The sequence below is a fragment of the Poecilia latipinna genome, unplaced genomic scaffold, assembly GCF_001443285.1.
Source record: "Poecilia latipinna isolate Pla-1442-1.1 unplaced genomic scaffold, P_latipinna-1.0 Scaffold15, whole genome shotgun sequence".
In the NCBI taxonomy this organism is placed as follows: domain Eukaryota; kingdom Metazoa; phylum Chordata; class Actinopteri; order Cyprinodontiformes; family Poeciliidae; genus Poecilia; species Poecilia latipinna.
Window position 1 is genome coordinate 313,900 of NW_015112631.1, and position 11,350 is coordinate 325,249.

Sequence of the window (11,350 nt, forward strand, 5' to 3'; positions counted from 1 at the left end):
AAGTTCTAATTCCACTAGTAGAATATTCCATTCCCCCGTTACCTAGCAACCCCAGCCAAGCCAAGGCCGTTACCTAGCAACTCAGTTCTAGTTCCACTGGCAGATTATTCCACTTACAGGAAAAATGTTTTGTTATAAGTGAAATGACCTGCCAGTGTAACTTTTCTGAAAACTTATTTTTCAAGTTGAATTATGAATTTAATCAATATTAAGAAATTATTGAGTTAAAAGAAGCTCCCATGTTGCTGAAAAGTTCCTTATTTCATGTGTGCTACAATATTTCAACTTTGTCATCAATATTAAGGAATTATTGACTTAAAACAAGCTACTACATTTCGCTAAAAAGTTACTAAGTTGTTTTCCTTAAATTTCAAGTGTACTAAGATATTTGCTATAAAAACTAGACAAAAGTACTTGGTAAGATTTTGTGTTTTTGGAGTGCAGTTGTTTTAACACAATAGTTGTGTTGGTTTATTTCAGAAACATGAAACCTTTACAAACCAAAGAGCCATTTTTGCCCTTAGTTCGGCTTAATGAAACTTATTTAGAACAATTTATCATTTTGTTGAACATCTACTGCAGGAAATGCATTGTCATTCTTACATAACCACTATTTTATTTAGATTTCTGTGTTTTAAAATAAAATGGAACATTTTCAAAAACAAATGCAAAAAGAGGATGAATAAATTTTCTTTAATGGGTTGTTGATTTTTCTGGAGAATATTAGAGTCACAGTTTTCAACCCAATGACAAGAAAAATAGATTTAAAAACATGTTGCTGATAAAGTATAAGGGCCATACTAAGAAAAATAAATTAATAAAAAATAAAATTACGACAATAAAGTTGCAATTTTGACTTTATTTTTGAAGTGTGACCTTATTCTCACATTACCACTATCATGGTTATTCTTATAAAATTATGACTTTTTATTTTATTTTTCTTAGCATCACCCTAATATGCTGTCATGTCTTTTAATGCAATTATGCCATGAAAAAATATTGTAAAACCTGGATTTGTTATTATATCTCTATTTAAAAATATTAATCGGTTTATTATTTTTACCCCTGGTGGAAAGCAGGCCAGTGGTTTATTTTTGTTCTATTATTAGATTTAAGCCTTATGTTTATCAGAAATCGCAGGAATTTGCAGGATTATTGCTAATTCAGATTGTGAACAATAGCCTCCCTGCCCCCTGCTGTGCAGTTTGTTACAGTAAAATGTCTCCTAATCTGTAGTTACTGTAACCTCCCCTCTGGTGGCGGTCACACCGATATGAGTAACCTGATATGGAATCAAGCACCTCTCCCATATTTACTGTGAAATGCTCATCAATTTTTCATTTCTCTGCCTCTGAAACCATTCTGCAACAATTTAAAATGTGTCCACATCTGAAAACTGAAGCTTCAGTGTAAAAAGTTTGAGTAACTCGACTCGCCTCCCTTTGTGCTCCTCCTTCTCACCCCGGCCTGTAAAACCAATCTTGTGGCTAATCGCTAACAGCCGCGTTGCCACCTTGACGTAACGCCGTCCTCGGGGATTGAATGTCGAGGTTTTGTCTTACGAAGCTTCGGCGCATGCTCCATCATCTCTGAAAAACGCTGAGGTCATTTTCTCACCTGGACTCGCTGCAGAAAGCTTCAACTTTTAACACAAAACCAGACAAATAAGCAGCTAGAGACACTTTTATAAAAAAAACCCAACATAAACATCACAGGAGTGAGTGTCTAAGACCTCAAGGTGATTCACTGTAAATTAATACGTAATGTCTCGAAACACCATAATCTCTCTTCACCACAACAAACCAGCAGTTGTGTTGAATACAGTTATTATCTGTGTTTGTTTCTACTGCTGGTATTTACAACTCTGGGGCTCCGTTTACTGGAAATTCATCCGTGTTTTTATTTAAAGTGGGTTTTGGTGATAAAAATCAGACATCAGTTTTCAGTTGCAAACATTAAAAAGCTACAATCTTATAAAAGGAACTGATTTTTACAGTGAAAGGCTCTTAAAATGACAGTGCACAAAGAAATTTGAATAAACGTGCTATTCGTATAAACAGTTTCAACACTATAAAAACACTAAATTTCACCAAGTATTTTTTTCCCAGATTTTAGCAAATATCTTATTACACTTAAAATAGACAAAACTAACTTTCAAGTAACTTTTCAGTAAGATATAGGAGCTTGTTTTAAGTAATTAATTCCTTAATATTGATCAATTAAATGCTGAAAATCAATGACTTGGTGCAATCTGCTTCGATGGAAACTTTTAATATTATTTTGAAGAAATAATTTAATTAATTGTTTTATATTTTGTACTTATGGAAGAATGTTTTTCTGGTACTAGCAGAGCTAGTGCTTTTTAAAATCTAGTTTCTAGTGCAAATAAATTATTACACTTGAAATAAGACTAAACTAACTTACAAGTAATTTATTAGTAAGATATAGGAGTTTGTTCTGAACCAATATTTTATTATCACTGCCAAATTATTTCACTTATAACAAGATATTTTCCACAGTGTTATAAGTTATATCATCTGCCAGTACATTTTCCATTGAAATTATTTAGTAAAACAAGCTCCAGAAAAATCACTTGAGTTAGTTTTGTTCTATTTTAAGTGTACTGAGATATTTGCACTAGAAACTAGACAAAAAAAATACTTGGTAAGATTTTGTGTTTTTGCAGTGTAGTTCCACTGGTAGATTTTTTTTTAACGTTTGGGGAAAAATGTCTTGCTGTAAAGAGGAACTAGTATTTTTTTTAAATCAGTATTTAAGCAATATTGACTTAAAACAAGCTGCTGAAGAGTTACTTGTTAGTTTTGTCTTTTGTCAGGAGGATATTTGCAGAAAAAACTCTTGGTAAAGTTTTGTTTTTGCAGTGAAACTCTTGTTTTCTTCAAGTCCCTTCCCCTCCGGACTCAGTGTTCCTGTGGGATCCGGTCATGTTTGACCTGCTCTCATACGTAGTCCTTCCTCTCTAAAACCGGGCCGCCCACGGACCGGGCTGAGTACGCCATCCTGGAGCTGTTGTACCGTGTCTCCCGAGGCGGACAGGAGCAGCAGAGAAGTCCTCCTCCGAGCACCAGGAGAGCAGCGGCGCCCCAGCCGACGTACAGCGCCGCCCCCAGCTCCCGCCGCTGGGCGTCGGTCAGCAGCGGGTTGTAGAAGTCCCTGATGATGGTGTGGGCCGACCAGGAAACGGGGATGAGCTCCATGGCGCCAGAAACGATGAATAGCACCCCGGATACGATGATCACCTTGGCCTTGGAGGCCTCGTCCTCGATGCAGTTGGTGCACTTTGCCCCGGCGATGGCCACCAGCACGGCCAGGATGGCCAGCAGGATGGAGATGACGGTGAGCGCGCGGGCCGCCTGGAGGTCCGGCGACAGCGCCAGCATGGAGTCGTACACCTTGCACTGCATCTGGCCGGTGCTCTGCACCACGCAGCTCATCCACAGGCCCTCCCAGATGATCTGCGCCGTCACGATGTTGCTGCCGATGAACGCCGTCACCCGCCACATGGGCAGGGCGCACGCCACGATGGCGATGATCCATCCCAGGATGCACAGGGAGATGCCAATCAGCTCCAGTCCTATAGACATACTGGCTGCTGATGTCGCCCAGTTAGTGTTAGTGAGTGTGTGTGTGATGATCTGTTACCTGGACTGGTAAAGTATCCGTTTTATACCAGTGGGTTGGAGCAGGGGAGGAGTCTGGGATGGAGGTGACATCACTAGGAGGAGAGGAAGGACCTGGGGACTCTCAGGACTCTCTGCTATCGGCTTACAGGGCCACAAAGAGGCTCTTTACAGCCGAAAGGCCGTACACTGCAAAAACACGTCTCAACAAGAGTTTTTGGCCTAGTTTTAGTTAAAATATCTTCATACACTTAAAATAAAACAAAACTGATTTAGAAGTGGCTTTTCAGCAAAATAGGAGCTTTTTCTAAGCCAATAACTACTTAATACTGATGAAAAGGTTGTAGTTCCACTGGCAGATTCTTTTACTTAAAAGTGAAATAAACTGCCAGTGGAACTAGAGCGTTTTATTGATTTAGAACAAGCTCCTATATCTTGCTGAAGACATATTGGTAAGTTAGATATTTGCACTAGAAACCAGACTAAAATGTTTTTCAAATGAAAAACACAAAACCTTATTTTTGATCAGTTTGTAGTGGAAATATTGTAGCACAAGTGAAATAAGGAACTTTTCAGCAACTGCAATAATAATTCAAATTCAAAAACGCTTTTTAAAAAAAGTACTAGTTCCACTGGAAGATTATTTTACTTATAACAAAACATTTTTCCCATGTTATGAGTGAAATAATCTGCTGGAGGAACTAGAACTGAGTTGCTAGGTAACGGGCTGGGCTTGGCTGGGGTTGCTAGGCAACACGCAGTGGAACATTCTACTGGTGGAAGTAGAACTTTTTTTAATCAATATTAAGGATTTATTTACTTTAAACAAGCTACTGTATCTTGCTGAAAACTTACTGGTAAGTTAGGTTTGTTGTATTTCAAGTGTACAAAGACATTTGTACTAGAAACTAAACCAAAAATACTTGGTGAGATTTTGTATTTTTGCAGTGAAACACGTCTTTTTGTACCCAAAGACATTTTGCATGCAGATTTTGTTCACAGAAATAGAAAAAGGTTCCTATAAAGTGCTCAAGTCTGAGATCTTTCAGACTAATTTGTTGATAAAATCGTTGCTTACTTCAAACTTTTCATCTTTCTTGCTACAAATTACTTTGGTACACTGCAAAAACACAAAGTCTTATATTGTTGGTTTGGTTTTACTACTTTAGTACACTTGAAATAAAACAAATCTAACTTGTAAGTGACTTTTCAGCATAATAAAGAAACTTGTTTTAAGTTAGTAATTTTCCTTAATATTAATGAAAGATTTATGGCAGATTTTTACTTCAAGAAAAATGGGGGGAACATTTTAAGAGTGAAATAATTTTAGAGTGAATCTGGTACTTTTTAAAGCTATATTAAAGAATTGTTGACATAGAACCATCATATATTTTGCTGAAAAGTTACTTGTAAGTTTTTTTCCCCCTTTTTCTCAAACTTCTATTGTACTAAGATATTTGTTCTGGAAACTAGACCAAAAATACTTAATGCAATTTTCTGTCTTTGCAGTGTGGGCTCCAGGGATTCAATGTAATGACTTATCAGTTAGAATGGTCTAGTCAAAGTCAAGACATGAGTCAGAATTGAGAAACTAGGGCAAGACGTACAAATTGTTGTTCTTTGTTGTTTCTATTTAAGGTTTCAGTCTTTCTATTTTATTGAAGTCTTTTACACTGAACTGTAAAAAAACACGTGAAAGTTTGCAGTTTTAATATTGAAAACTATGAACAGTTTTATAATTCACTTCAGTAAAGAAAACATCAGATTCCTGCAGCTGAAGTGAAGTTAGTATCTGTATCCAGAGCTTCTCTGGAGTCTGGACAGTTTCCAGAGGAATGCCGCCGTTCCTCAGCCTCCCTCTGCTGACTGAAACCAAACAAGATGGCTGCCTCCTGACCAGTTATCACAAAGTCAACTCATGGATGAGGAAGGTGGACATCCCTCACTGTAGGTCTGGGCTTGCAGAAAGAAATTCACTTCTCCTTTTACCTTTTCGAAGCAGCTGCGTCAAAATAATGCAAAATAAAGTTATTTCCTCTGATTTTTAACTCTGGAAAAAGTTCTAGTTCCACTGGTAGATTATTTTACTTAAAAAGATTTTTTTCCCCTGGTATAAATGAAATAATCTGCCAATGAAACTAAGACTTTTAGTTTAGTCTTATTTCAAATGTACTAAGATGTTTAAGTTTTAAACCAAAATTACTTGGTAAGATTTTGAGATTTTGCAGTGCAGACCTTTTTGCTGCATAGCCACCAACATTTCAGCTTGTAGGGCAAGATAATTATGTTTAATAGTTATTAAACATAATTATTACAATTATGTTTAATTATTTTATGTTTAAATTATTAAACATAAAATTACAATTCCAGAGGACAACTTGAGAAAACTAAAACCTTTCATTTAAAAGATTTAACTCTAGAATAATGTTGTTGTTTAAAGGGTTTGCCAAGCAGTTTGGATTTCCGGGTATCTTACATCTTTAGTACAATAAAAATATAACTAATATATTTAAATGTTCTCTGCTGCTCAGTTAGTTTTTAGCTCTAGCATTTAGCAACAAGAATTACTGCACTGCAGTCTTATGACAAGCTTATCTGGTTTGGTGGTTTTCCAATCAGCATTTCCTCCTGATCAAACTGGAGCATTGATACATTTACGCAACAATTATTTATTCAAAGTTCTTTATTGTTTAGAATTGTGGTAAGTAAAACTACAAATTTCTACAATCGATTTTAAATGTAAAATAAGTAGAGCCACCATAAAGGATTGATTTGGGCTCAAAAATGCATGTTTTACATATAAAAAGGGCAATAAGTGCAACATGTAAAATATTTCTACTGAAATACAAACCAAATTAAGAACATCAATCAACTCCTTAAAACATTACAGATACTTAGGATTATTCTCCAACAGCACTTCATTAAGCCAACAACATTTAAAAATGCAGACATTCCAGATGAGCTCATTAAAAATGTAATTTTTTTGTTTTCTTTTGGATGCAAAACATTAACAAACGTTCTAAACTACTTTAAAAGAAACTAATGAAATCACTAATTCTACCATATGCAACTCACAATATTTACTCAGTGCTTCCAATGTAACACAGAAACGTAAGAAAGAAAACTAAAACTATGGTGCAGGATTTTTACTGAACAGAGAGAAAGTTTCATTTTTATGGTTTTTCTTGGCAAATAAAAATAACTTTAGTGGCAAAAACTACTTGACCCACTGTGAGTAAGTGAAAAACAAAGTTTGAAAAGCAAAAATACAAAATATACCCAAGTATTTTTAGCTTAATTTCTAGTGGAAATTTTCTAGTACACTTAAAATAAGGCAAAAGTAACATGAAAGTAATTTTTCAGCAAGAAATAGTTTGATTTAAGTCAATAATTCCTTAATCTTGATGAAAAGCTCCACTTCCACTGGCAGATTATTTCACTTATGTCCCCATGTTGTAATTTAAATGAAACTAAACCTTTTTAAAACCAATATTAAGGAATTATTTACAGCTCTTATATCTTGGTGAAAAGTTAGTTTTAGATATTTGCACTAGAAACTAGACAAAAATACTTGGTAAGGTTTTGTGTTTTTTCAGTTTTTAGATGTTTTTGTCCTTTTCAGTTCTGCTTCCGGAGTCTTTGATGAGTTGGTAGATGTTGGTCGGCGCGTGAGAGCGGAGCAGATGTTGCTTCAGACGTAGTCTCTCCTGTCATAGCCGCTCGGTACCACCGATCTGGTTTGGGAGTACGGCGTTCTGTACCTTTTCTCCGGCCCCCGAGGGCAGCTGGAGGACAGGATGCCGCCTCCGATGAGCAGGAAGGCGGCGGCGGCCCAACCCAAATACAGAGCAGCACCGATCTCCCTCTTCTGCGCCTCTGGTATGGCCAGACTGTAGAACTCCATGATGATGGTGTGAGCGGACCAGGACACGGGGATTATCTGGGTGAGGGAGGCCAGAACAAAAGCCCCTCCGGAGGTGATCATCACCCGCGCTTTAGCCGCCTCTTCGTCCACGCAGTTGGTGCACTTTGCCCCCATGACGGACATCAGGAGTCCCAGAACCCCCAACACAATGGAGATGACGGTGAGGGCGCGGGCGGCCTGAAGGTCGGCGCTCAGAGCCAGCATGGAGTCGTACACCTTGCACTGCATCTGTCCGGTGCTCTGGACCACGCAGCTCATCCAGATGCCCTCCCAGATGGTCTGCGCCGTCACGATGTTCACCCCGATGAACGCCGACACTCTCCACATGGGCAGAGCGCAGGAAACGATGGCGGAGATCCATCCCAGCAGAGCCAGAGTCACGCCTAGTATCTCAAATCCCGCTGACGGCATGTCTGAAGAAATCCCCTCCACGATCAGCACCCACTGACGGATCGAGTGAGCGTCCAGCAGGTTGAACTTCCAGATAAGCAGCAGGTTGCTTAGAGGGAGGAATCGAAGGCGGAACCTCTTGATTATTGGAGAATTCAAATTCTCTCTCGTTTGAACAGTGGAAAGCTCGGCCTTGGAATGTAAACAGCTCCAGTTTAATCATTCAACTCCCACAGAGCCAGTAGCTCTCCCACCTGTTTGGGTGAGGGGAGTAAGCAGGTGGAGAGTGGTTAAAACCTAACAGAGAATGAATGACTGAAAGTAGGCAGCAAACTAAAAGCCTCTGCTGCTGCTGAGAAGCACATTCAGTCATCTTAAAGGTGACCTAATACGCTTCCTAGAACAGGTCAGGTCAGGTCTTTGAGAAAAACAAAACATTCTCATTATCTCATTCTGAGACGATGATGTGATTTTAGTCTGCTCATTTCAGAGTACTTTGAGCTGTTTTAGGGCCTCTGTGACTTTAATTTAGAATATATTTCTCCTGGCCACGCCCCCAACTCAATGTTTACACTTGCATTTGAAAATGGCTGCGAACAGATACGTAATTATACAACCATACATCTTTGAGAAGCATTGGTGGAACCTCCTGCACAACCAACAAGAATGCAGCAAGTGGTTTGTGGATTGTAAGTCAACAACAAAACACTTGTCTTTTCCAGCAGCCATTGTACAGGGCGCACACTCCAAAAATACAAGATCTTACCAAGTGTTTTTGGTCTATTTCTGTGGAAATATTTTAGTGCACTTGAACAAAGACAAACTACTTACAAGTAGCTTTCAGAAAAATACAGGAGCTTGTTTCAATTCAACAATGCTGAAAAATTGATTAAAAAAAAATACTAATTTCATGTATTTTTCAAATGTTAAGTGAAAAAATCTGCCCATAGAAGTCGTACTTTTTCATCATTTTTGACTTAAAACAAGCTCCTGTATCAAGCTTCAAACTTACTTGTAATTAGTTTTGTCTTATTTCAAGTGTATTAAGACATTTGCACTAAAAACTAGACAAAAATACTTGGTAAGTTTTGTTTTTGTAGCGTACGGCAGTAAAACCAGTTAATCAAAAGTGCTAGAGCTCTGCTTGGGTTGCTAGGTAACGGACTGAGTTTGTGGGGTTGCTAGGTAACAGGCAGTGCCTGCTCATTTTCCCCATTATATTGAGAAGGCTTTTGAAATGACTTATTTTTGAAACTCCAAAAAAGATGAACTTATTGCCAAAAACATCTGGGTATTTTTAGAAGCAGTAGAGACCCAGACATATAGACACCATGGGGAAAATTCATGTCACAGCAGCAAAGAACTAAATTGCAAATTGCAATAAGCAACTAACAATGACAAGCAATCAATCACAATGAAAAACAACACACAATATAAAATAACTAAAAACTACACACCAAGACAAAAAGTCTGGTAAACATTCTGTGAATAAACTATAATGGTGACGCATCCGAAACCTACAAAATGCCAAAAAGCTAAATAAGTACAAGTCCCATAACTCCACACCGACGTGGGTCTGGAGGATTCCAAGGACAAGAACTGCAAATAGAGAATGAGCCGGTGTGGTGGAGGAGGCTGATGAAACTCTGTGTGTGCACATAGTTGGGGGATGGGCTTATCACTTTCCCCTTCACAGGTGAAACTTTTGAGTCTGCTAGTTTCAAAAATGCTCCGCAAGTTTCAGTCAAAAGGAGGGAAGTGAGTTAGACTGATAAGAAAATGATGAGCAGCTGAAGGGGAGTAAACGAGTGAGACAGAACAAAGACGGAGCCTAAACATTAATAACAGAAATAAATACTAAATCCAACAAACGCATCTAATACTCAACAAGAAGGAGCAACTTCAACTAACAGAAGAAATAAAGTCAAACAGGAAGATAAATGCAAAAGAACAAATCCAAAACTAAACATAAACTTAACATATTGCACAGTATTTTTGGTCTAGTTTCTCAGTACACTTAAAATATAGACAAAACTAACCTACAATGAACTTTTCAGTCAACAATTTTTTAATTGTTGACTGAAAAGCTTGTTTTAAGTCAACAATTCTTTAATATTGATGAAAAAAGCTGGCTTCACATGTAGATTATTTCACTCATAACAAGGGAAAACTGTCTTGTTCTGAATTAAATAATCTTCCAGGGGAACTAGTACTTTTTAAAATTAACATTAAGGAACTATTAAAACACTATCCTATATATTGCTGAAAAGTTAATTGTAAATTAGTTTTGTCTTACTTAAAGTGTACTAAGATATTTCTACTAGAAAGTAGACCATAAATACTTGGTAAGATTTTGTGTTTTTGCAGTAAATAAACTTGGATAAGGGAAAATAAATAGTCAATACAAGAAAATAACAGAACCAAAAGCCCAAAATGTTAAGGGACTTTCCAGAGAGGTCGTACCGGGTAGAAAAATAAAAACGTTGAAACCAAACAAATTTCTTAAATGGACAGAACTTATAGCGCTTTTCCAATCATTTTGTCTACTCAAAGCGCTTTACGTGAGAGTCACCTTCACCCATTAACACACACATTTCTACACCGATACGCAGCTCAGTAAGCAGTTTGGGGTCAGAGTCGCATCAACATGTGGCAGGAGGAAACTGGACTCGAACCTACAACCTTCCGATCACAAGATGACTACTCAACCCACAGAGCCACAGATAAAAACAACTTCTTTTTCATCATAAAACTTAATCTTTTTTAATCATTATTAAAATGACAGATTATTATAACTTCTTGAACTGTTATTTGCTATGCTCTTCGTTCTGACTGGCTGTCAAATCCAATGCTAGTTCCTCAAGCTAGCACAGCTAGCGCGAAACGAAAGGTTTCTGTCAAGAAAAGGACAAAAGGAAGCGTCAGAAGCCCTGCTATGGAAGGCTACAAAAATCAGAAGGTAAACGACTAATAATTACTAAATAGTGACTAAAATTGAGACAATATCATTCTAAAAGTCGATGTTTCTTCACCTGTTTTGTAGTAATGGCCAGAAGCTAATGCTGTTCAGGGGGCCGTGGCATTGGAAAGTTCGGGAATTTGTGTACACCTAACTAAGTGAGTAATATTTTAAAGTTTTATATTATTTGCTGATTATAATAACCAATAACTAAGTTGAGTTGGATTTAGCTAATTGCAAATAAGCTAAATTATCTTATTTCCAAATAAGCTAATTCGGAATTAGCTAAATGCAACTGTTGTTGGCATGACAAATGCGGAAGGGGATTAATAGTAGGCTTACGCAGATTTGCTTATGTAAGCAGATCTTTAATATATTTTTTATTTAAGATATTGATTAAATTATGTACTACTTTTAATTCGTTACTAACAGTTG

The 11,350-nt window shown here is 37.4% G+C and overlaps 3 protein-coding genes across 3 annotated transcripts in view; 1 reads left to right on the forward strand and 2 right to left on the reverse strand.

Annotated features, from left to right (window-relative positions):
- Positions 1–2,832: 2,832 nt before the first annotated feature.
- On the reverse strand, positions 2,833–4,031 carry LOC106947623 (claudin-3-like). Its single transcript, XM_015032764.1, has one exon. It carries the CDS (start codon positions 3,603–3,605, stop codon positions 2,961–2,963), a length of 645 nt encoding a protein of 214 aa, XP_014888250.1. The 5' UTR covers positions 3,606–4,031; the 3' UTR covers positions 2,833–2,960.
- Positions 4,032–7,237: 3,206 nt separating this feature from the next.
- LOC106947640 (claudin-4-like) lies at positions 7,238–8,122 on the reverse strand. Its single transcript, XM_015032787.1, has one exon. The coding sequence runs from the start codon at positions 7,975–7,977 to the stop codon at positions 7,333–7,335; it is 645 nt and encodes a 214-aa protein (XP_014888273.1). The 5' UTR covers positions 7,978–8,122; the 3' UTR covers positions 7,238–7,332.
- Positions 8,123–10,687: 2,565 nt separating this feature from the next.
- The window catches only part of cldnj (claudin j), a 48,871-nt gene continuing 48,208 nt past the window's right edge, over positions 10,688–11,350 (forward strand). Inside the window, exons 1-2 of the mRNA XM_015032716.1 lie at positions 10,688–10,915; positions 11,000–11,073. The gene's annotated coding sequence lies outside the window, so the exon portion shown is untranslated. The remainder of the gene's footprint in view (positions 10,916–10,999; positions 11,074–11,350) is intronic.

Bases quoted from the DNA above. Each gene is read 5' to 3' on its own strand.
- LOC106947623 (XM_015032764.1), bottom strand. From the start codon at position 3,605: ATGTCTATAGGACTGGAGCTGATTGGCATCTCCCTGTGCATCCTGGGA.
- LOC106947640 (XM_015032787.1), bottom strand. From the start codon at position 7,977: ATGCCGTCAGCGGGATTTGAGATACTAGGCGTGACTCTGGCTCTGCTG.